The sequence below is a fragment of the Aulonocara sp. 'chitande type north' Nkhata Bay genome, linkage group LG14 (assembly GCF_057382095.1).
Source record: "Aulonocara sp. 'chitande type north' Nkhata Bay isolate Kocher_YH1m ecotype deep benthic linkage group LG14, A_spYH_male_GT1.1, whole genome shotgun sequence".
Lineage (NCBI taxonomy): Eukaryota > Metazoa > Chordata > Actinopteri > Cichliformes > Cichlidae > Aulonocara > Aulonocara sp. 'chitande type north' Nkhata Bay.
This window is the reverse complement of record NC_141357.1, coordinates 42,128,936-42,153,071: the sequence shown is the minus strand read 5'-3', so window position 1 is coordinate 42,153,071 and position 24,136 is coordinate 42,128,936. Positions and strand designations below refer to the sequence as shown.

The 24,136-nt window shown below is 44.6% G+C and overlaps 2 protein-coding genes across 4 annotated transcripts in view; one reads left to right on the top strand and one right to left on the bottom strand.

Moving 5' to 3' along the window:
• The first annotated feature begins 651 nt into the window (after positions 1 to 651).
• On the top strand, positions 652 to 14,956 carry LOC147315376 (scavenger receptor cysteine-rich type 1 protein M130-like). The gene is made up of 8 exons (XM_086262665.1): positions 652 to 688; positions 1,695 to 2,000; positions 2,073 to 2,354; positions 5,605 to 5,910; positions 5,983 to 6,264; positions 10,292 to 10,621; positions 13,510 to 13,601; positions 13,691 to 14,956. Exons 1-8 carry the CDS (start codon positions 667 to 669, stop codon positions 13,805 to 13,807), a joined length of 1,737 nt encoding a protein of 578 aa, XP_086118791.1. The 5' UTR covers positions 652 to 666; the 3' UTR covers positions 13,808 to 14,956.
• Positions 14,886 to 24,136, bottom strand: part of ece2b (endothelin converting enzyme 2b) — a 32,960-nt gene continuing 23,709 nt past the window's right edge. For 2 of the 3 annotated variants that reach the window (XM_086262662.1, XM_086262663.1), the window contains exons 9-19: positions 23,664 to 23,806; positions 22,556 to 22,670; positions 21,641 to 21,751; positions 21,449 to 21,547; positions 21,108 to 21,185; positions 20,636 to 20,739; positions 19,413 to 19,523; positions 18,959 to 19,026; positions 18,308 to 18,498; positions 18,135 to 18,230; positions 14,886 to 17,844 (exon numbers count right to left, since the gene is read on the bottom strand). In XM_086262662.1, the coding sequence (XP_086118788.1) occupies positions 17,668 to 17,844; positions 18,135 to 18,230; positions 18,308 to 18,498; positions 18,959 to 19,026; positions 19,413 to 19,523; positions 20,636 to 20,739; positions 21,108 to 21,185; positions 21,449 to 21,547; positions 21,641 to 21,751; positions 22,556 to 22,670; positions 23,664 to 23,806 (1,293 nt within the window). In that variant the 3' untranslated portion in view covers positions 14,886 to 17,667. The remainder of the gene's footprint in view (positions 17,845 to 18,134; positions 18,231 to 18,307; positions 18,499 to 18,958; positions 19,027 to 19,412; positions 19,524 to 20,635; positions 20,740 to 21,107; positions 21,186 to 21,448; positions 21,548 to 21,640; positions 21,752 to 22,555; positions 22,671 to 23,663; positions 23,807 to 24,136) is intronic. The other variant, XM_086262664.1, reaches the window with a different exon arrangement.

Here is a 24,136-nt window from a genome sequence, read left to right as displayed (position 1 = left end):
TTATTTCAGTTACAATATTTTTTTTCGGTTTCAATCCATTTTTCGGTTTCGTTTCAAGGTGGCATCGTTCTGATTCCATATACTCTCTCCATCGCTCCATATTATCCATTGTTGATCACGGTTTAGTAACGCAGTAACGCAGCGTGCTTATGCGAAAGTAACAGTAATCTAATTACTTGTTTGCAATAGTAATCCCTTACATTGCTCATTACTTCAAAAAAGTAATCGGATTACAGTAACGCATTACTTTTATCAATGGCTCTTCTCTGATTTTCTCCTCAGGAATCAGTGAGAGAAATCAGAGTTCAGCAGGTAAACGGAGTCAAAGAGAAATAAATAATCACAAACGCAGAATCAGCAGCAACGTTTGACCTTTTTCTGTACTCTGCTTCCTGTTCAGAGCCTGATGAAGTCAGGTTGGTGGGAAAAGCCAGTCACTGTGGAGGTACACTGGAGATAAAGCACGTGAGAGAATGGACACCAGTAGACTTCTATAACTGGACCCTGAAGAAAGCAGCTGTGGTCTGTGAACATCTGGACTGTGGCTCTGCTGTTTCTGTACAAGAGAGAAAGTCCCCACGGAGACTCGTATGGTCGTTCAGACCTGACTGCTTTCAGTCCGGATCTAAGTTGGGGGACTGTTTACGACTGTTACCCTCTACCACCATGCTCAATCTCACCTGTTTAGGTAAGTGCAGCGACTTTGTCCAGCAGGACTTCAGGAGTTCTCTGGACCAATCACCAACCAGCATGTCGGTGCTCCCTCTTCAGCTTGATGGGTTTCTGAGCTGCTGGTTTCCAGTTTTTACTGTTTGACTTGGTCTTTTTAGCTTGTTATTTTTTTCATTTTTCACAGCCAGGTGAAATCTTTTGAAACAATGACAGGATGTGCAACATTGACACCACCTTTCTTAATAAACTTCATGTTTTTCTGGTCGCAGACCTTTCAAAACACAGAAAATACCCAATTAAATAACACAAAACCCATTCATTCACACATCAGGCCACATGTAACACAAAGTTATTTAAGGGCTAGTTTTACTGCAGTGGGTGAATTTAACTGACTGAAGGAAAAGTGCTATGGAGCCCAGATGGTGTGAATGATGAGACCAGACACAGCAAAGTTTCGTTAAAGAAATCCAAAAATATATTGAATGAATGGGGGAAAGGGGTTGTTCCCTCTCTCTCTGTCTGCTCTTCACTGTCTAAGTAAAAGGCCAAAAAGAATTTGAAAAAGTGTCCATGCAAGATCACTGTAGGAGTTTATTAAACTTAAACTTGTTCGTAGCTCCATGTTTATGTCAGTGAATCGGTATCATTCTAAATCAGCCTCAACCTGTAACGTGCAGACTGCCACAATCCTGTTTCTGTATAGAAACCTGTTCATCATGAGCTCAAGAGGAGAAAGAGCTGTGTAGTGTATGAGAGGAGGCCAGAGAAACATGGTCACATGGCCTCTTTCCCCTGGGTACTCAGCCCTGCTCCTTTCGATAGCGTTGGAACATTTTCTAATCAAAGCTTTATTCAAAAATCTGCGTACAAAATCTAAACGTGATGCTGACATGAGCCCAGCGTGCGCTGCTATAACATTCTGTTGTTAATGATGAACTCATGTTGGAGTTGTGAGTCTGAATGAGTGAATAGTTGTTTGCTGCCATCGTTGTCTTGTGTGTCTGCGTCTCTGATCTCTGCAGACTCTGTCAGGCTGCTGAACGGTTCCAGTCTGTGTTCAGGCGGACTGCAGGTGAAGTCTAACCAGAGATGGTCCTCAGTGTGTGAAGCTGACTTTGACCTGCAGGATGCAGAGGTGGTCTGCAGGGAGCTTGGCTGTGGGCCTCCTTCGCTCCTCCGGGGGGCGCTCTATGGAGAAGCGGAGGCTCCAGTGTGGAGCAGAGAGTTCCAGTGTGGAGGCCATGAGTCTGCTCTCCTGGACTGTAGAAGCTCAGGCTCAGCTAGAAGCAGCTGCTCACCTGGCAAAGCTGCTGGACTCACCTGCTCAGGTAGAAGAGGAGCTGCAGCTTTGACTCAAACTCACTTTGTTCTCTCACTGATGACTCTCTGCTTTCTGTCAGAGCCTGTCAGGTTGGTGGGAGGAGCCAGTCGCTGTGCAGGTACACTGGAGGTGAAACACCTGGGAGAATGGAGACCAGTGGATGACAATGGTTGGACCATGAAACCAGCAGCTGTTGTCTGTGAACATCTGGACTGTGGCTCTGCTGTTTCTGTAGGACTGATATTTAAGTCATATGGATCTGTTTGGAGGATCAACCCTGACTGTGTTCAGTCTGGATCTCCTCTGAGGGAGTGTGCAATATCATGGTCCTCCTCCTCTATCCTTGATCTCACCTGTTCAGGTAAGGCCATCACTTTCATAAATGTTATTAGAAGATAGATATGCAGCCATGTCAGGTGATATACAATCTAGACTAATGTAAATAGGTGGTACCATTGCTGTGTCCGAAGGATACCCCTTTGAGAAGAAGCTTGAGCATTATTGGCTAGCTTAGAGGACCCACTGTCATTTTCTCTTGTTCCCAAATCAGTCGCAGTCCAGACCAAGTTAATGCATCAAGCTGCACTACTGACCAGACAGAAGACTGTATATAAATATTTTTAATTCTGGACTTTAGCTTTAAGTCTTGTTGGTTTTCTGAAGTGTTATCAGCTAATGCTAGCTTTGTTATCAAACTAGGTTCACAGAGCACATAAAAGCATCACACAGACACAAGTAACAGCTAGTTAGTGTTAGGAAACATCCAGCAGTATAGACACAGTCCAGAGGTCCAGCTCAGGAATTCCAGTTGGCGGAGGTGAAGCCTGTGTTATAGAAAATCATGAAAATATACTTTGAGTTTCAGCCCTGATCAAAAGTTTAAAATCAAAACAAACTTAAATTGAGACTGTTTTACAGCTCATCCAAAGTTCAGGCCGGAAAAAAGACAAATCTGTGCAAAACTGTGGATTCATTGTCATTTTCTGTCAGGTGGTGTCACTGTCATGACGTTCTGACGGCAAAGGCAAAAAAAGTTTTGTTTTTGAACGTGATCGGTTTGTCGAATTGCATAAGCAGGGTCTCTCACAGCGCGCCATCGCAGCTGAGGGGGGACGCAGTAAGAAAGTCATTTGGAATTCCTTAAATGATCCTGAAGGTTATGGAACAAAAAAGTCCAGTGGAAAACCCCAAACATGTCACCAGCACTGAGCCGGAGAATCCAACTGGCTGTCCGTAAAGACACTGGACGATTCTCAACACAAATCAATGCCACTACTGGAGCCGACTGCAGCCAGCAACCATCAGACGACATCTGAGACTGAAGGGCCTTAAAAAACAAAAAACGCCTTCAAAGGCCTCGTCTCCTTGGACACCACAGAAATGACCGCTTGGACCAAACATCGCACGCTGAAAGGTGGAGGAAAGTTTTATTCTCCAATGAGAGCAAATGTAACCTTGATGGCCCTGATGGTTTCCAGAGTTACTGGCATGATAAGCAGATCCCACCTGAGGTGTTTTCTACGCCCACAGTGGGGGGGGGGGGGGGGGGCACCATCATGGTCTGGGGTGCTTTTTCCTTCAGTGGAACAACGGAGCTGCAGGAGCTGCAGGGGCATCAAACGCCACTGGCCATGTGGCTATGCACAGAGCATCCCTGATGACTGAGGGCCCTCGTCTGCAGAGATGGGCAGTAACACGTTGCAAGTAATGCGTTACTGTAATCAGATTACTTTTTTCAAGTAACGAGTAAAGTAAGGGATTACTATTGCAAAAAAGGTAATTAGATTACAGTTACTTTCCCGTAGGAGCGCTGCGTTACTGCGTTACTAAAACCGTGATTTTATTGCGAGCGTGTCTCATGACAGTGACGTAAGCGAGTGCGCCGTTCGTGACAACAGCTGTGTGCAGATCAACAGTGGATCATATATCGAGTGCAGAGAGAGTATGAGCGTGCAGCGTTTAAAGCGTGGAAGTACTGACCTTACTTTGAGTTTGAATCCATAAAAAGTGACAAAAACATTAGTGTCCGCTGTGCGTGGGAAGAAAACTTCTTTTTACAGCGAAAAACCCCTAAACTTCCAACAAGCACCGAGTAGCTACGACGTAATGGGAAACTCACAGAGAAACTCGCGGATTCTTCCACTGACCGCGGCACACCTGCACCAGGGTAAACCTCCGCCTACCCCACTCCTGCTTTACAGGTGAAAATAATAATAATAATAATAATAATAATGGATTGGATTTATATAGCGCTTTACAATGCCACTATTCATTCACTCTCACATTCACACACTGGTGGAGGCAGCTACAGTTGTAGCCACAGCTGCCCTGGGGCAGACTGACAGAAGCGAGGCTGCCATATCGCGCCATCGGCCCCTCTGGCCAACACCAGTAGGCGGCAGGGTAAAGTGTCTTGCCCAAGGACACAACGACCAGGACAGAGAGCCCAGGGGATCGAACCGGCGAGCTTCCGGTTACAGATACGCTTCCCAACCCCCTAAATAGAGGGGAAAATAGAGCAACAGGGCCGCTGAGTCTGTGACTTTATTTATTTTCTGCTGTGTTTTACTTGCATCTATTTGAAAGACTGAGTGTAAACACAAAAATATTTTATTTTATGAGCTGGAATGTGCAGAAAATAGGTTTAAATGTTAAACTAATTTCTTCCAGTCAGAGAATCTTTGCTTGATGCATAAAGTTAAAAGGTTAAAACTAATAAAACAAGTTAAAAAAAGAGACTTTTCCATTTGATTACATTTTGTATGATGGATTATGCAGAAAAAGTAGAATTGGGCTGAAAGATCTCTCGCTTTATCACCTCTTCAGGTTGTAAATCATATTTTTAAAAAGTAACTAATTACTTTGAAAATAAGTAATCAGTAAAGTAAGGGGATTACATTTTGGGGGAAGTAATCAGTAATTAGTTACTGATTACTTTTTTCAAGTAACGTGACCAACACTGCTCGTCTGTGTGGTGACGCCCGGGTTTATCAACAGGACAATGCTGAAGGACTTCTTCCATCACACTTTTGGACCATCCCTCGTGTTCCCCTGATCCAAATCCAATGATTTTTTCGCCATTTTCCAAGTGATTTTAAACGGGACTGTACATTCACACACCACAAACTGGTGCAACGTGGAGGTGCAGTGGCACATTGCACTGTCACCTCACAGCAAGGTTTTTTCTGTACCTGCTGGTAAGCGTGGCTCCTGTGCATGTAACTGATGCTGTTGGTTGTGATATCCATAAACCATGCGGTACTCAGCACAGCACGCGGGTACGGACCCCATTCTTCCACTAACTGAATTATTAGCCAAGAAATGCTAATCGTCAAGATCTAATTAAGACAGAATGGATGTTATTGTAGTTTTTGTTGTTAATCTAATTCATTGTTATCTTCCTGCTCCAAAGTCCTGATGCTCAGTCATCCAGCTAAGTAAATCCCAAAAGGTTGAACACTACATCCAGATGAACAGAATCGACCTTTTGGGGTACCAGAACAAAAACACTTTGCTCTTACTCTGAGTTTCTTATTACAATCTGCAGATGTGCAGATTATCTAGCTGACAGTCTAAGAAACATGAACATTATGGATCTCTGATCTCTGCAGACTCTGTCAGGCTGCTGAACGGTTCCAGTCTGTGTTCAGGCGGACTGCAGGTGAAGTCTAACCAGAGATGGTCCTCAGTGTGTGAAGCTGACTTTGACCTGCAGGATGCAGAGGTGGTCTGCAGGGAGCTTGGCTGTGGGCCTCCTTCGCTCCTCCGGGGGGCGCTCTATGGAGAAGCGGAGGCTCCAGTGTGGAGCAGAGAGTTCCAGTGTGGAGGCCATGAGTCTGCTCTCCTGGACTGTAGAAGCTCAGGCTCAGCTAGAAGCAGCTGCTCACCTGGCAAAGCTGCTGGACTCACCTGCTCAGGTAGAAGAGGAGCTGCAGCTTTGACTCAAACTCACTTTGTTCTCTCACTGATGACTCTCTGCTTTCTGTCAGAGCCTGTCAGGTTGGTGGGAGGAGCCAGTCGCTGTGCAGGTACACTGGAGGTGAAACACCTGGGAGAATGGAGACCAGTGATTGGCTCTGACTGGCCTCTGAAGGCAGCAGGTGTCTTCTGTGAACATCTGGACTGTGGCTCTGCTGTTTCTGTTGGAAAAAAAAGGTCCACATACAGATTTGTGTTGAAGATCAATCCTGATTGTTTCAAGCTGAGATCTTCCCTAAGGGAATGTGTAGAACCATCTTACTCTTCCTCTGTGCTCAGTGTCACCTGTTCAGGTAAGCCCATCAATTACACAGTTTGTGAAAAACAACGGGGGGGAAAATAGTTGAAGGTGTGACACGAAGGAAGTGATTGTTAGTGGAAGACATAGATTTAGTTCATTTTAAAGAGTTATGAAGGGAACATTTAAGCACCGAGACCAAGAAAGTTTATGTAACCAGCTGCAAACTCTTACGAAGTTGTACATTTGAACACTAGAGTCTATGGAGGAAGCAAAAGAACTGCCGAACAATACTCAGGTTGAAATTTGCTGGTATGTGACCTACTTAACCTAGCTAACAGTACCTGACGTTAGTACTTACAAATAAACAAACCTTTAATGATCCCATTAACTCGTTTTACTGCTGCTGCTCTTTCTGTCGCACTCAGCAGTCGTTTGCATGCAGTTAACCAAGCAAAAGCTTATAGCAGCGTAGACCAGACAGCTACAAATAAATCACTTCAACAAGGAGAAATGTTCTCATGAGAACGAAGTACATGAAAATGTTTTAAAAGATCTGAAAACTCCTAATCATTACTTATGAGTTACCCCTGAGAATATTTAAGGGGCTGTGTTTCATTTCTCTTCACAGTCACGATCTGTGACAATTCAATTCAATTCAATTTTATTTATATAGCGCCAAATCACAACAAAAGTCGCCTCAAGGCGCTTCATAGATACAGAGAAAAACCCAACAATCATATGACCCCCTATGAGCAAGCACTTTGGCGACAGTGGGAAGGAAAAACTCCCTTTTAACAGGAAGAAACCTCCGGCAGAACCAGGCTCAGGGAGGGGCGGGGCCATCTGCTGTGACCGGTTGGGGTGAGAGAAGGAAGACAGGATAAAGACATGCTGTGGAAGAGAGACAGAGGTTAATAACAGATATGATTCAATGCAGAGAGGTCTGTTAATACATAGTGAGTGAGAAAGGTGACTGGAAAGGAAAAACTCAATGCATGGCCAGCTTGAAGGCCTGTGGTACATAGCTGATCATTAGAGATAGGTTGATCATATTTAAGATCGAAGCATTAATTAATGGCAGGACTTCTTTGAGCAGTTTTGTAGGAATGGGGTCTAAAAGACACGTTGAAGGTTTGGAGGAAGTAATTATTGAAGTTAACTCAGAAAGATCAATTGGAGAAAAAGAGTCTAACTTAACATCAATGGTACTAAGAGTAGCTGTAGATAATATTACATCTGTGGGATGATTATTGGTAATTTTTTCTCTAATGATAAAAATTTTATTTGTGAAGAAGTTCATGAAGTCATTACTAGTTAACGTTAAAGGGATGGTTGGCTCAAAAGAGCTCTGACTGTTTGTCAGCCTGGCTACAGAGCTGAAGAGAAACCTGGGGTTGTTCTTATTTTCTTCAATCAGTGATGAATAGTAAGATGTTCTGGCTTTGCGGAGGGCTTTCTTATAAAGCAGCAAACTATTTCTCCAGGCTAAATGATGATCCTCTAAATTTGTGACACGCCATTTCCTCTCCAGATTACGAGTCATCTGCTTTAGGCTACGTGTTTGAGAATTATACCACGGAGTCAGGTACTTCTGATTAGAGACCTTAGTTTTCACAGGAGCTACAGTATCCAGAGTCGTACGTAGTGAGGAGCTGAAATTATTAACAAGATGATCGACCTCTGTTGGGTTCAGATAGCTGCTCTGCTCTGTGTTGGTACAGGGCATTGAAGATGATAACAGTGGGTGGATTATATTCTTAAACTTAGTTACAGCGCTTTCAGAAAGACATCTACTTTGATAAAGTCTACTCTCCACCGCTGTGTAATCAATTATTGTAAATGTAAATGTTATCAGGAAATGATCAGACAGGAGAGGGTTTTCAGGAAACACTGTTAAATGTTCAGTTTCTATGCCATATGTTAAAACAAGATCTAGAGTGTGATTAAAGTGGTGGGTGGGTTCTTTTACATTTTGAGAGAAGCCAATTGAGTCTAATAACAGATTAAATGCCATGTTGAGGCTGTCATTTTTAGCATCTACATGGATGTTAAAATCACCCACAATAATTATTTTATCTGAGCTCAGAACTAAATTAGATAAAAAGTCTGAGAAATCAGACAGAAACTCTGTGTAAGGCCCAGGTGGACGATAGATGATAACAAGTAAGACTGGTTTCAGAGTTTCACAGCTGGGGTGGACGAGGCTAAGCATCAGGCTTTCAAATGAATTAAAAGTCTGTCTTGGTCTTTCATTAATTAATAGGCTGGTGTGAAAAATTGCTGCCACACCTCCCCCTCGGCCTGTGCTTCGAGGTTTCTGGTAGTTAGAATGACTCGGGGGTGTTGATTCATTTAAACTAACATAATCATCCTGCTGCAACCAGGTTTCTGTAAGGCAGAGTAAATCAATTTGTTGATCAATTATTAAGTCATGTACTAACAGAGACTTGGAGGAGAGAGACCTAATATTTAATAATCCACATTTCACTGTGTTACTCTTTGGTTCAGATGTGGATACTGTATTGTTCTTTCTTTGTGATTGTTTATGTTTAAGTTGTTTGTTGCTGGTTTTTAGTTTGTTTTTTGTCTGTTTGGGAGCTGACACAGTCTCTATGGAGATGGGTTTTTGGGGGGGTAGCAGGAGGAGAGAAGCTGCAGAGAGGCGTGTAAGACTGCAACTCTGCTTCCTGGTCCCAACTCTGGATAGTCATATTTTGGGGGGTTTAATAAATTTGTCCATATTTCTAGAAATGAGAGCTGCTCCATCCAAAGTGGGATGGATGCCGTCTCTCCTAACAAGACCAGGTTTCCTCCAGAAGGTTTGCCAATTATCTATGAAGCCCACATCGTTTCTGGGACACCACTCAGACAGCCAGCAATTTAAGGAGAACATGCGGCTAAACATGTCACTCCTGGTCTGATTGGGGAGGGGACCAGAGAAAACTACAGAGTCCGACATTGTTTTGGCAAAGTTGCACACCGATTCAATATTGATTTTAGTGACCTCCGATTGGCGTAACTGGGTGTCATTACTGCCGACGTGAATTATGATCTTACTGAATTTACGTTTACCCTTAGCCAGCAGTTTTACATTTCCTTCAATGTCGCCTGCTCTGGCCCCTGGAAGACAATTGACTATGGTTGCCGGTGTCTCTAGCTTCACATGTCTGAGAACAGAATCGCCAATTACCAGAGTTTGACCCCCGGCGGGTGTGTCGCCGAGTGGGGAAAAATGGTTAGACACATGAACGGGTTGGTGGTGTACCTGGGGCTTCTGTTTGGGACTATGCTTCCTCCTCACCGTCACCCAGCCGCCCTCTTTCCCCAGCTGCTTGGGGTCTGCCGGGGAACAGCTAGCGGGGCCTACGCTATCTTCGGCTGCACCAGCTACAGGGGCCTGGTTAGCTACAGGTGAATGAAGGGTGCGAAGCCGAGTCTCCAATTCAGTAATCCTGGCCTCCAGAGCTGCAAATATGCTACATTTGTTACAGATATCATTACTGCTAAAGGAGGCCGAGGAGTAACTAAACATCTGACACAATGAGCAAGAAAGTGCAGGAGGGACAGGTGAAGTAGCCATGGTGCTAACGAGTTGGCTACGAGCTAAGCTAAGCTAGCGAAACAGTACAGAGACAGTGAGTGAATACTTTGGCTATAAATTAGGTAGTGAGTACACAGAAAGTGTGCTTCGGGTGAAGCACGTGAAGATTATACTATGAAAGAAGAATGTATTTAAAAGTTGTTAATTAAATTGCTAAGCAAATAAGCTACTCAGAAACACCACTGTGTTTGAGCAGGAACAGGAAGTGATACTCTACCACAGAGCGAGCGAACACCAAGTGACAGCGCCACCAAGAGTCAAAGAAAGGTTTAACTTTTTGCAAACTTCAGTCTTTCCATAAACTGCTGATGTTCAACAAACATCTGGAGGAAGTTGTGTGACTGGGTTTGTGGAGGTCCTGAAGGTGGATCCAGTATCTCAGTTTACAGTCCGTCGTCGCTGCTGTTCAGAGGCTGTTTTGTTTGCCATAAGGCCTCTGATGATGACCTCACCTGTCATGGTCTCTGTTCATTTACAGACCTGCTGGCTCAGCCAAGCATTATTGTCCCTGCCTCCATGGACGGGGTCTCCGAGGCACAGCAGCAGGGGCTTCGGGTGTCCAGGGGCTCTAGCTTGACCATCAGCTGCTCCATCCAGCCACAGTTCCCAGGAGGCTCCTTCCAGCTCACCTTCACTTCCTCCAACACAGCATACAACTACACCCAGCCAGCTGTCAATCACTCTGCCCACTTCCTGTTTCCTGTCACAGAGCCCGCCCACCAAGGAAACTACAGCTGCTTTTATCGTGTTTATGTTTTTTCTCACAACTTCTCCCCTGAGAGCCGCCAGCTGTCTGTGACTGTCTCAGGTGAGCTGAAGCAGAGAGATTTTCTGTAAAATCTAACTTTGAAAGGTTTGCAGCCAGAAACAGTGACGAGCAGAGTATGAATGGTTACCACAGTAACGCCGGTTCTCTGAAAACTATTTCATTTACACAGCGACAAATCAAAACATCAGTCCTCCCAGGCACATCCTGTTAACACATGCTGTTTAAGCCAGAATGTTGTTTCTGGGTGGTTTTCCTGCGTGTGCCACCTGCTTCGTCACACAACACTCCAGCGGGATTCAGCTGAACTGGGCGTTGACTCCTTCCTCCTCTAATTCTTCTTTCTGAGTCACTTATTGGTGAATGTGTTCATGTGTTGAGGATCATTATCCCATCGACTCATCTAGTCCTTGTTCAGTTTTAAGACAGATGTGTCATCATTATGTTGCAGTTCAGAGTGGAATCAGTGGCTGAAGTTTCTCCATCTCTGATGCTGTGAAGCAACAACACACCAGCATAGTTCTGCCTGGTTGATGGTTTGTTTTTTAACATCTGCCATTGGTTTGTTCTGAATGTCTCTACAGTTACTGTAGCCAAACATTTCATCTTTGATTTGTCTATCTAAAGCAAATTATTTCTCTTTGATTGGATGTTGACCAACTGTAGTTTGTAGTTTTTCTTGGGCCATAAAGGATTTTCCTGGTTTTCTGCTGTGCCGGTTAAATGTGTACAAGCTCAATATGTTTGCATCACTTTGACACTAACAGCTGTAGAGTTACTGGCAGATCCAGGAATGAGGTGTGGGGGGGTTTGGAGACAGCTTTTTGACTCAAAAAGGATTAACCAGAAACAAGCAGCTCCTTGATTTCCACAAAATACACCGATTGATCACTCCTGGTACCTTTAAAATGTAATACCAGACATACCCCTAACCCCAGAGAATGTTGTGTAGATAATAGTATGATTCAATTCAATTCAATTCAATTCAATTTTATTTATATAGCGCCAAATCACAACACAAGTCGCCTCAAGGTGCCTCATAGATACAGAGAAAAACCCAACAATCATATAACCCCCTATGAGCAGCACTTTGGCAACAGTGGGAAGGAAAAACTCCCTTTTAACAGGAAGAAACCTCCAGCAGAACCAGGCTCAGGGAGGGGCGGGGCCATCTGCTGTGATTGGTTGGGGTGAGAGAAGGAAGACAGGATAAAGACATGCTTTGGAAGAGAGACAGAGGTTAATAACAGATATGATTCAATGCAGAGAGGTCTGTTAACACATAGTGAGTGAGAAAGGTGACTGGAAAGGAAAAACTCAGTGCATCATGGGAATCCCCGGCAGCCTACGTCTATTGCAGCATAACTAAGGGAGGATTCAGGGTCACCTGGTCCAGCCCTAACTATATGCTTTAGCAAAAAGGAAAGTTTGAAGCCTAATCTTGAAAGTAGAGATAGTGTCTGTCTCCCGAATCCAAACTGGAAGCTGGTTCCACAGAAGAGGGGCCTGAAAACTGAAGGCTCTGCCTCCCATTCTACTTTTAAATACTCTAGGAACAACAAGTAGGCCTGCAGAGCGAGAGCGAAGTGCTCTAATAGGGTGATATGGTACTACAAGGTCATTAAGATAAGATGGGGCCTGATTATTTAAGACCTTGTATGTGAGGAGCAGGATTTTGAATTGTGGATTTAACAGGAAGCCAAAACAGGAGAAATCTGCTCTCTTTCTAGTCCCTGTCAGGACTCTTGCTGCAGCATTTTGGATCAGCTGAAGGCTTTTCAGTGAGTTTTTAGGACATCCTGATAATAATGAATTACAGTCGTCCAGCCTGGAAGTAATAAATGCATGAACTAGTTTTTCAGCGTCACTCTGAGACAGGATATTTCTAACTTTAGAGATGTTGCACAAATGGAAGAAAGCAGTCTTACATATTTGTTTAATATGTGCGTTGAAGGACATGTCCTGGTCAAAAATGACTCCAAGGTTCCTCACAGTGTTACTGGAGGCCAAGGTAATGCCATCCAGAGTAAGAATCTGCTTAGATACCATATTTCTAAGATTTTCAGGGCCGAGTACAATAACCTCAGTTTTATCTGAATTAAGAAGCAGAAAGTTAGCGGCCATCCAGGTCTTTATGTCTTTAAGACATTCCTGCAGTTTGACTCATTGGTGTGTGTTATCTGGCTTCATGGACAGATAGAGCTGGGTGTCATCTGCATAGCAGTGTAAATGTATGCTATGTCTTCTAATGATGCTGCCTAAGGGAAGCATGTATAATGTAAACAGAACTGGTCCTAGCACTGAACCCTGTGGAACTCCATAATTAACCTCAGTGTGTGAAGAGGACTCTCCATTTACATGCACAAACTGGAGTCTATTAGATAGATATGATACAAACCACTGCAGCGCAGTACCTGTAATACCTACAGCATGTTCTAATCGCTCTAATAGGATATTATGGTCGACAGTATCGAACGCTGCACTGAGGTCTAGCAGGACAAGCACAGAGATGAGTCCACTGTCAGAGGCCAGAGTATGATGAGACAACTTCAACACCAATGACAACAGCAGGTCCTCAGTGTCACAGGCATCACTCCCTAAATACCAATGACCTGATCTGAAACACCTGATGTTACATGGATGGTTGGAAGAGACAATAAATGAAGGGATATATGTATTTTATCCACATGACTAATCAGCTTTTTATGTCTTTAATTGATGAAAAACATTTTCTGACTTTTAAGTATCACTAAACTCAGTTTAACTTGTGCAGGCTCCAGTCACAGATTATTCTCAGAGGGGTTTAAAGGGGTTTGTCCTCAGAGCAGAGGTTCAGGTCCAGATAAACGATGTTCACAGATTTCTCTGCAGTTTGTGTTTAATGGCAGCTGTTTGACTCGTGATGACTGTGAATGTGTTCGATCCCGCAGGTCATCCAGATCCCACAGGCTTCATCATCAGAGCGCTCGTCCTGCCACTGATCCTGCTGTTGGAGAACGTTGTCCTGTATTTCTACTGTAAGGTACTGAACACATGTTTGCATCAGAGAACGAAGCCCTGAGAGAGGAGCGATGCAGTCAGTCTGATCTATGTGTGCTTATGTCCCTCCAGGCCAGCAGGGGGCAGAAGCTGGGCAGACCGGAGAACAACAAGCTGGTTAACTTTGGTGTTGGTGCAGCTGAAGAAGGGCCGGCTGAAGAGGAAGGAGCTCATCTCATATCCAGATGAAGTTCTCAGCTCATCCATCACCTCAGTCACAGATTTTACTTTCTTTCTACCAAAGATTCTGTTAATCAGTCAGGCTGGAATGATTCTGTTGTTTTCTTACTGCCAGCATGAAAAGTCCAAAACCATCAAAGTGTTTCAGGTTTTTAATCACATTTTTACACAGAAACTGGCCCCTAATGTACCTGCTGTTCAACACTGACTGCAGGGAAGTGTAACCAGAGATGGTCCTCAGTGCGTGAAGCTTGACCTGCAGGATGCAGAGGTGGTCTGTAGGGAGCTTGGCTGTGGGCCTCCTTCGCTCCTCCAGGGGGCGCTCTATGGAGAAGCGGAGGCTCCAGTGTGGAGCAGAGTCTGCTCTCCTGGCAGAACTTTATATAAATAAAGGATATTTGTTCTGCCTTTTATATGTTACGCTGGATAATACAGTTTAGTAATCTGCCCTAGAGCCCCCTCTAGTGGCTGATTTGTAATATTATTTTGATTACTTTGGAAAAAGAAAAATAGAGGAAGTGGAAAATCCAAGATGGCTGAACGTAATGCTGAAGCATTATCGTTCCAAGCTGAAAATGTTGCTTCGGACGAGATTTGTCCGTAAGTATGAGTGATGATTAAATAATAATTGTCTCTTGTTGTGTTTAAAACTTTGTTTAATTGAGTATGAAAGTTTTATCTTGTTAGCTTGCAGTAAGCTTGTAACAAGCTAGTTTGCAATGTTAGTTAGCTAATACAATATTTTGTATGTTTTCAGTTTTACAATGGTCAAAGAGAAGGTCAGAGGCCATCATTCAATAAATCAGCACAAAAAAGGAAAATGAGTCTGATTACTGGAGCATTGTTAGCTCGCTGGTGAAAACCAGGAACCTGAGGGTGAGGACAGCACACCATTAACTTTCAATAGTGCCTTTTCTCATTGATTTTCTAGTTGATTGATTTGATCCTCGTCAGCAGCCGTGTTACAGAGAAGGTAAAAGAAACAAGCTTACATTCAAACACTCACATGCTGGGTGGAGCCAAAGCGATCATGCACCCCCACCCGTGCTCCACCTTTCCTTGTAATAACAGAGCAGGACTGTGTGGCTGAGTGTGTTCAGTGTTTATTATATTTCTGCAGCCTGATAGAAAACATTTCTCATTCTTTTCTCTACATTCTCGGGCAATAAAATAAAAGCAGATAAAACTTCAGGTGTTTTTTCCCCCACAGCAGCCACCTGAAACGCAGCCTTGTGATTGGACGAGCACTGACGCCCCCTCAGGACAGACACAGAGTTTAAAATGAGCAGTTTCTTCTACTTCAGCTCTATTGTTGTTTACTGTACACACAGATTTTTACACAGCTCTGACTCCTGACACACACACACTTGTCTGTCTATTGTTTCATTGCACCTACACAAGGACCCTTGTAGATGCGATGCACCCCCCCCAACTCATAACCTAACCCTGCTTCTAAAGGGTCTCAGAAAATCTGTCCCAAAGTGGAGAACCAACGTTTTTAATCGTCCTTACAACAATAGACATACAAGAACACGCAAACGCACCCAGACACATCTTTCGCCGGAGGCAGCTTCTTCTTCTGCAGAACAAAAGACGTCACACACGGGAGCTGCGTAGGATTGGACGGTCATGTCATAGGGGGAGGCGAAGCCGGCACACACTCCAAAACACGCACACCCACACATGCACAAACACTGACAATACACAGTGTATGGTTATTATCACAACACTGACTTTAACGTGAATATTAAGCTTGTGGTTCAGGTGAGCGGGCCGAGAGCGCCACCTGTCGTCAGTCATGTGCCTGCACTGGGCGGGAGCTAAAGTTCAGCCATGTTTTAAGGAATCGTTGGTAATGAAGTCTGAGGTACCAAGTCGTCAGTTCTTTAACGAATGAAGGTTTAACGTGTGTTGGATCTTTAACTTCGACAGTCTGTCTCTCATATTTATGTTTACTCTGAGTATTTCTAAAGGTAATCCCACTCCTGGTCCAGCTGTTTACTGCCGAGGTCTGATGATGAACCCATTTATACACCAAAAGTCTCATTTTGAAGTTCACGCCACCCTCACATCACATCAGACCTCGAGCTCAGTGAGCAGCCGATTATTTCAAAAAATGAAAGAGTGGGACAGATGCAGAGCTCCAAGGACAGACTCCTGCTCACTGACTCGTTCACAGATCAGGCAAATGGTTTGTGACAAGAGAAGCCATGACATCAGCAAGCTTATAGCCAATCACATTCCCCGCGCACCGAATGGCTTAAAACTATAGAAAATCATTTAAATACAGAATAATAAAAAAATCCAAAGGCTACAAACATGGCTGCATGTGGCTTGATATCTATACTAGTATATTAGGAGTATGTGGAGCTTCTTGTTAGTTTCATTATAAAGTGTTCCAGTTTTGTGTTTTCACCAGTTGCACCAACTGTATCTGAAATGCAGTCCTGTGAGCTTTACTCCATCATACTTTTGTATATTTATGATTCTTTGTATAACTAGTGTTTGAAACAGCAAACTTGAGTTATTATAAAACATTAGAAACAAATACAACTGGGAAATTTGATTGACTTCCACTACTTCCTGTGCCACTAAGCTCTTAGTATCCACCATTTCACCAGCGGACCACGCACTCCACACCTCCAGTTTCACCCACCAGTGTATATTTCCCACTTCTTCTGTTTTAAGTTGTTTTGTTGGCAAATGGGTGAAAACTGGTGACGTGGAGCTGCATGTGAACCAGACCGCTGTGGTAGATGTTCAGAGGTTCACCGTTTACCTGATAAAGATGAGCTACCAAAACACTGCAAATAAATCATCTATTTTTGTGAGATAGACCATAGACAGGATTGTGTTTGCATTTTATTTTGAAATTTTAATTCCAAACTCAGTTTTAGGATCAGGTTTTGGTTTTAAGCTGTTTCCTCTCTACTCACTGTTTGATTCACTGACACTGGTCTTTACCTGGAAGTGAGGCTGTGTCTCCTGGTAACAGTGTGTTACTTAGTGGTTGCAGAGCGCTAACGTAGTGAGTCGGTTAAACTGTGCAAACTGGAAGGTGAGCTATGCTCTGTGTTACCTAAAGATAACGCTGGCTTTAAGGCAATCCTCGACAGACTCATTAAAGGGTTGTAATAGATTACAAAATGATGGAAAACCTTTTAAAATATGTCTTAATTTAGAGTGAAACAGTGGTTACAGCGTGGATTCAACTTCGACATTTCTGACAGATTATATACACGAGAAACGGACCGAGGAGATAAATCCGAGAAAAAGTGTTTTAAATGCTTAAAACCTCATAAATAATCCACGAAACCCTCGTTCCTCTCCTTAATCCTAATCTACACCCCTAAAACTGAAAGCCTCCCAGCCAATCAGGCGACAGCTTCCTCAATAACTGAGTGGCCAATCACACACACACACAGCCATGACTGATTATGTAACAGTTCAACTTTGTATGAGGTCATCACAGTGATGTCGTAGGGGGTGGAATTATAGAGCTCTTTCACACAACGGACAAAACGCGCACACACACACACACACACACAAACCAAAGCCCATTAATAACACTATGAATCAATAACGTGATAAAAGCAGGAATCATCGCCACCGCCCACGTGGCTTCTTCTTCCTCGTCAGTCCTTCGTGTCTGTGTGACGTCCACCGAGTCCGTTTAGTTTCCAGACAGGAAGTAAGTCTGATCGTCACCAAGTTACAGATTAACTGAAGCTGAAGATTACACCTGCTCCCCCCACCCCATGAAAGAACCTGAACTCTAATTAAGACACTAACGAGCCCGTCAACCCGTCAGCTGACAGACTCCCCCCCCCCGTTCCTGCACCACCCCGAGCTGGTCCTTTCAGGTCTGACTACCAGACTTCGCAGCGCTTCCCCGTATTCATGGGTGTCCCTTCGGGGCAGTTAAAGTGGCGGCTGAAGTCCGGAGAGTTGGCGAGCGTGCCGATGACTCTGTATCGGGGAGGACTGTGGGGGTCGGTCACGAGGCCCTCGTGAGCGCTCTCTGGTGTCCGAACTGAGCACCACACCTAAAAGAACAACAGAAATCTGAGAAGGGACAAATCTCGATGCAGCATTTTCTTTCATTTTTTTAATCAAATGTCTCACAATCATCTACTTCCTTTGAGCAACAGGAAGTAGATGACTATTATAAGAGGTTCGAGGACAGATCCCTGGGGGACACCAGTGGTAACAGGAAACGGATGGCGTTTGACATTTTCTGAGTTGAATGAACTAATCCCATTTAGGTTTGGCGGTCTAGATCTGTAACTGAAAAAAGCAAATAGCTGAGCTTCGTTGTTTGTCTGCAGCGTCTCACCTGGGCAAATCCAACGAAGAAAAGCTGGTCATTGGTCAGGTTGACAGCAGGAAGTCTTTTCTCATCTCCGTTTCCCTGGATCCATGACCGATAGGCCTTAGGAGGAAAACATCAACACGCGGGTTAGTGGGAGGTGTTGACCTGTTGCTGCAGCGGTTTGTGTTCCTACTCACGTGATACGCGGCCTTTAGCCCCCCATTGTCGGCGATGTTTTCTCCGAGTGTCTGTTTTCCGTTGATGTGTTCTCCGTTGACGGTGTAGCGGCCGTACTGATCCACCATACACTCGGTCCGCTGGCGAAACGCCTCCACGGACGAGTTCTGCCACCATGGCCTCAAGTTTCCTTCTTTATCATACTCACGACCTGATGGACACAAGGACCACATTGCAGCTGTGTTGGTACTTTCCTGAGGTAATCAGGATTACCATCTGTGGTTCTCCAATTGTTTAATGTTTCATGCTCCTGTTTTTGTGGCAGTTTGGAGCCTGAGCCTGTTTTAAGCTCCCGTTAAACATGATTTAGTTCCAGCTCATTAGGTTTGTTTAGTTCATTTTGAGGTAAATTATGGAATTACTGAGGGTCCGCCCCCACGCCTGCCTGTTTTTAAGACCACGTGGACAAATCTGAATTTACATCACAACACGTCAGCTGCATGTGCGCCCCGGGCAGCCGACTTCAATCAGACTTCAAAGCCGCACAACAGGAACGACAGTCGGCCGCCAGGACTGCAGCCGTCCGTTAATAATCACCCCAATTCAGAATAAACACAGGCCACGCCCACACTGAGTGCAGTGAATCAAATATGACCTGGAGTGAAACTCACCCTGATCATCAAAGGCATGCGTGAGCTCGTGGCCCATCACCACCCCAATGCCACCAAAGTTCAGTGCCCTGAAAACACAAACACACAGCAGTCAAAACGTTACCCACACACCGAGTCCAGAAACAGCTGCGATTGGTCTGGAAGCTCTTTATAAAAAACACGTTTTATAAAGTTTATAATTAGTATTTTTATATATTTACAGTACACACACACACATGGTGCGGATGACCGGATCAGCACTTAATCAGAACTTTATGCCCAAACTCAGTGATGATTTAAGCCACACCCACAAACTGAAAGTCTAAAGTCCTGCCAGCGCCCCCTACAGTCAGCAGAGCTCATTACAACAACAATAAGAGCAAACAGCATCCTGAAGAGTGTGAAAGCTGAAGAAAAGAACATGTAAAGACAGACAGGCAGACGCATGGACAGGTAGATACTGAGGTAAACAGACTTGGGGTGGTCGTGGGCGTAGAAGGGAGCTTGCAGGATCCCAGCAGGGAAGACGATGCCGTTCTTAGTGGGCATGTAGTAGGCATTAACTGTAGGAGGAGTCATACTCCATCTGGAGGAGGACAGGAAACAAGGAAAGGATTGGGAGGAGGAGGAGAGGAAGAGAGAAAGGAAGGGGAGGGAGAGGAGTTAATCTGCGGTCCAGCCATACCGTATAAATGTTCAGGGATCGTATTTGCAAAGTGTCAGCAAAGACGAGTTACTGACCAGCTGTGATGTGAACCAGAGCTGCTCTTCCAGCACAAACACCAGCTAATCTGTTGGTAGATCTATAAAAACCACTACGATTCTGCACATATGCTCAAAACAGGGTGGGCCTTATGATCAGTCCATCTGATGACAGGATTAGCTCTGCGCTCAACTACAAAGATAACTTCTCCCCTTTGCAAAAATCAGCGCCAACAGGAGCAATGTCAGCCTCATGTACATCGATCCTGTTTGGTCCTGGGATATCTCGTCATCAACGACGAATTGTACCAAACACAGATGATACAAATATACTGAATAAGCTGGTATTTTACACAGCCCGCCTACAGCCGCGGTTTAACACATTGACGGAAGCATCAGCGTAGTTCAGTACCAGTCAGAGTCAGCTCGGTGTCACCTGGAGGACTGTCCCTGACCGGGAAACCTCATGTTTATCTTCAGCGCTCCTGTAACACCATTCATACGAGACTCCGACGGGAGAAATGCATTTGTTTCAGTTTAAAACCTCACATTACAAATAAGTCAGGTTTAAACCACAGGTGTGCTCTCTCTGAGACCTGACCTCTGACCTTTACCGGGGCCGGCCAATTCATTTTCCCAAACCTGCACATGAGAAACTAAACTGTGACTTAAGTCTCATAATCAGCTCCACAGACTGAGCGCACAGTTACCTCTGAGCTCATAAATAAAATAGTGAAAATCCTCCATCAGCCCCTGTTTTTAATGCGAGCTCTTGTCCTGTCATTTTGTTAACTAAAAGTCTTTGATGTGTAGGTTTAAATTGGTAAAATAATATAAAAAATAAATAATATAAATAATGTAAACTGATGGTTACACTGCGTTACACTGTGAGTACGACCCCTGAGGACGTGTGCGCCTGTATATTTGTGTAGCTGCGCCTCCTGATGTCGGCGTGTATTAGTGACCTCTGTGTGCACTGATGCACGTGTGCATTACTGGTCTTTGTTGGGAGTCTTCCTCAGCTGGTCGGCCATCACTCGAGAGGAGAAGTTGTAGAAGTTCAACATGTTCTGGAAGAAGCTGTCATCTGACACTTCATACTGAAATACAGAACCAAGCTGTTAGATTACATTAAGTTGAACAGCAGGGGGCAGCACAGCACCACCCAAACGTGAATCTAGAGTCTGACATTCAGAGTCTGCAGGAAACATTTAATTGCAAATGTCCTAAATCGGATTTAGGACGGCTTTCACAGTGTTCCCTCAGTGTGTGCTGTGCAGACGACTGATTACCACCAGTCGTCTTTCTTGGAGCACTTCTTGGTGCTGCCACTTCAAAGCCCTGTGACGTCTCGTGTTTCCTGGTCTGGCTGTTGATTGGCTCTCTGGGAGCCAGGGCGGGATAGCCACCATCACTTACTTCGGTTGGTTTGCAGAGGACCGAGCGATGTTTAGCAGTGTTCACTCACCCCGTCATAAACATCGTCCAACTCCTTGGAGTCCAGGATGAATTCTGGGAAGCCGATCATGTCATAGATTGCATCTGCCTAACGAGGAGCACACAGACAAATCAGTCTTTAACCCTTTTCCTAGTTATCAGCCTTTTTCTGCCTCTTTTCCTGGTGCTGTTGATATTATTTACAGTGAAACTGTTATATTATGGGATACCGGGCACTTTAAGCTCAACTAAGGTAGCCTAACCCGTCTGTAAACCTAACCACCACCAACATTTTCTGTCTCCTACATTTCAAAACCCCAAGGGTACAAACTTTAAGTTGCGTATGCGCTGTGTTTGTGTGTCTGTGTGGACCTTGTCCTTTGCAGCCTGTCTCGTCTGGTCGTCCATCCAGCTGAGTTGGTCTAGCGCTTCTTTGAACGCTGACCGGATGGCGTTGATCATCTTTTCAGCCTGTAAGAGATGAGCGAGTGAGCTCAAACTAACCAGACCTCAATCTGACCTCATGACGAAGTTTCCGAAGGCAGGGCCGGCTCAGTGACTCACAATCTCTTTGCTTTGTTTGTCAAAAGTTGCCTTGACGAACAGCGCTCCCAGCGCAAAGCCCAGGGTGTCGTCAGTGTTCCCAATGCAGGTCTGCCAGCGCGGCGTACAGGACTACGATAAAACACATGCAGTTACAAACTCCTAGGCCCAGTTAGACCAGAGCAGGTGAGTCTACAACCAGTTAGAAGCAGTTAACCTGCTACAGATTGGTATTAGCATAAAGAAGCAGCTGCTTGTTGAAACCAGTCCTGAATGATTGAACCAGTTGGCTCTAACTAAGGTATCACTTCCTTCCTTGGCATAACACATGAAACTAAGCGTGAGCTAACCAATTCAATCCAACTTTATTTATAGAGTACTTTAAAAACAACATGGCTGACCAAGTACTTTCCAGTAAAAAACAGTGAGTAAAAAAACTGTAAAAAAACAAACAAAACTGTATCCCACAGGATGAGTGAATGGTTTCAGACATGACCTTAGTAATGATCAGACCAGCTCTGAGTTTATTGTGTTCGTGTGTGTCTAAGTTGTTATTAAAACAACATGAATTTTAAACACGATGCACAGTATTTTATCAGAATGTCAGAATGTTTAAACAACACACTGATCGCTGTTTCCGGGTTGTTTTAAGCATTCCTTGAAATAAACAATATTCTAGCTAACTGAGGTCACTCTACTTGAAGGGCACCGACTGGTTGGAACCCAAACACCATATTACAACTTACAACTCCAGTTATTCTGACACCAGCTGAATGCACCATCAGTTTAAGGAGTTGAAAAAGAAAGCGTTAGTCCCAGTCAGAAACACAATAACCCAAACACACATTGGTCCATTAGCAGGATTACCAGTTGCAGCAGTAGTAACACTAATGAGTGTATCAGCAGCAGTGGCAGTAGTATTTCAAGCTTCTGTACCTTCTTGGTCCCATAAAGACTCTCCAGCAGTTTGTCCTGAGCATTCTCGAAGCGTTGGTCCAGACTGGCGACACTCTTCTGAACCAATGTCCACATCATGTAGTTGTTCAGCAGACTGGAGACACACACACTTCTCATTACACACCAACCAGGCAGATTTAATAAGCAGGGCAAGAGCAGAGCAAGCAGGGCAGGGCTGGGCAAGCAGGGCATGAGAAGCAGGGGTAGGGCAAACAGGGAAGGGCAAGCAGGGGTAGGGCAGGGAAGCAGGGGAAGAGCAAGCAGGGCAGGGCAAGCAGAGGTAGGATAAGCAGGGCAGGGAAGCAGAGGTAGGATAAGCAGGGCAGGGCAAGCAGAGGTAGGATAAGCAGGGCAGGGCAAGCAGAGGTAGGATAAGCAGGGCAGGGCAAGCAGGGCAGAGCAAGCAGGGCAGAGCAAGCAGGGAAGGATGGATGCCAGGGACTACGTCACTGTGGGACATGTTGGTGAATAAGAAGTTTGTACAGGTTTAATTTAGAACTTTCAGAACTCAGCAGTCAGTGTTGTTCTGCTTATAGTGTTTGGGCTGACAGGAGTGTTACCAGATGCACGTAAACACAGACATAAGTGTTTGATTATTTTTTGATGTTCATTCTTTAAAAATGAACTCGAGAAGTTATTCCTTTAGAAATCGTACTCATCCTAGTTTCTGTTTCACAGTTACTAAGCTCCGCATCTTTAGCTGGAGTGTGATTTGGCTTTTTTATCTGTGCATATTTCTTAAGTTAACCCTCTCACTTCTCAGGCTGCAGCAGTGGGTCAGTCCCCACAGACACCTGTGCTCAAATGTCCGGCTTCACAGCGGTGGGTATACTTCACACAACTTAACTACTGTTTTGTTGTTCACCTATTTAAGCTTTAGACGGTGAAGGTTTTTAATGCATTTACCTGACAAAAATTTGGCTGGTTAATGATTAATTGTGTCTGTGATGTGAGTCTCACTCTGAGTGAGAGTCACGGAGCTGCTCAAACCTGCACTTCATTCATGAGAGCAGCACAGTCTGACAATTCATGTCAATAAGACCTGTGTGTTACCGCTGTGGGGGTGGGGCAGTGAATAGCGGCTGACCTGCGGTCTGTCTTGTTGATGAGCTCCGACACCTGCTGCAGGTACTCTTTGGCATACAGGACGACAGGTTCGGTGTCGTTTAGCTCCAGAGGAGACAGAGAGGACGACAAGTAGTCCAACCAGTCGATGGCTGGAGCCAGCAGCTGGAAAGGCAGAGACACACATCACATCACAATAAAACTGACCCCAGCAATGAACCAATCAACGGGGAAAATGAGACAAAGGAGCATCTGAAGAAGGACAAGGAGGTGAAGCCAGTCAGGAGGATAACAGTGTTGGGAAAAGAACAAAGGAGGGAAGTAAAACAGAGAATCCCAGAGGAGACGCTAACGTCCAGAAAGAATAAAAAAACATAACCACGAAGAGCGAGCAGAGACATCAGAGTGTGTTTAAAGAGTCTGACAGACCAGCAGGCACATCTGCATTCACACGTATGTACACGTGTGTGATTGCTTGCACACGGTGTAGATACA

Excerpts from the sequence above, each read along its gene's own strand:
- LOC147315376 (XM_086262665.1), top strand. The coding sequence starts at position 667 with ATGCTCAATCTCACCTGTTTAG. Across the intron at positions 2,001-2,072 it reads TGCTGGACTCACCTGCTCAG|AGCCTGTCAGGTTGGTGGGA; the intron begins GTAGAAGAGGAG and ends GCTTTCTGTCAG. Across the intron at positions 13,602-13,690 it reads TCCTGTATTTCTACTGTAAG|GCCAGCAGGGGGCAGAAGCT; the intron begins GTACTGAACACA and ends ATGTCCCTCCAG.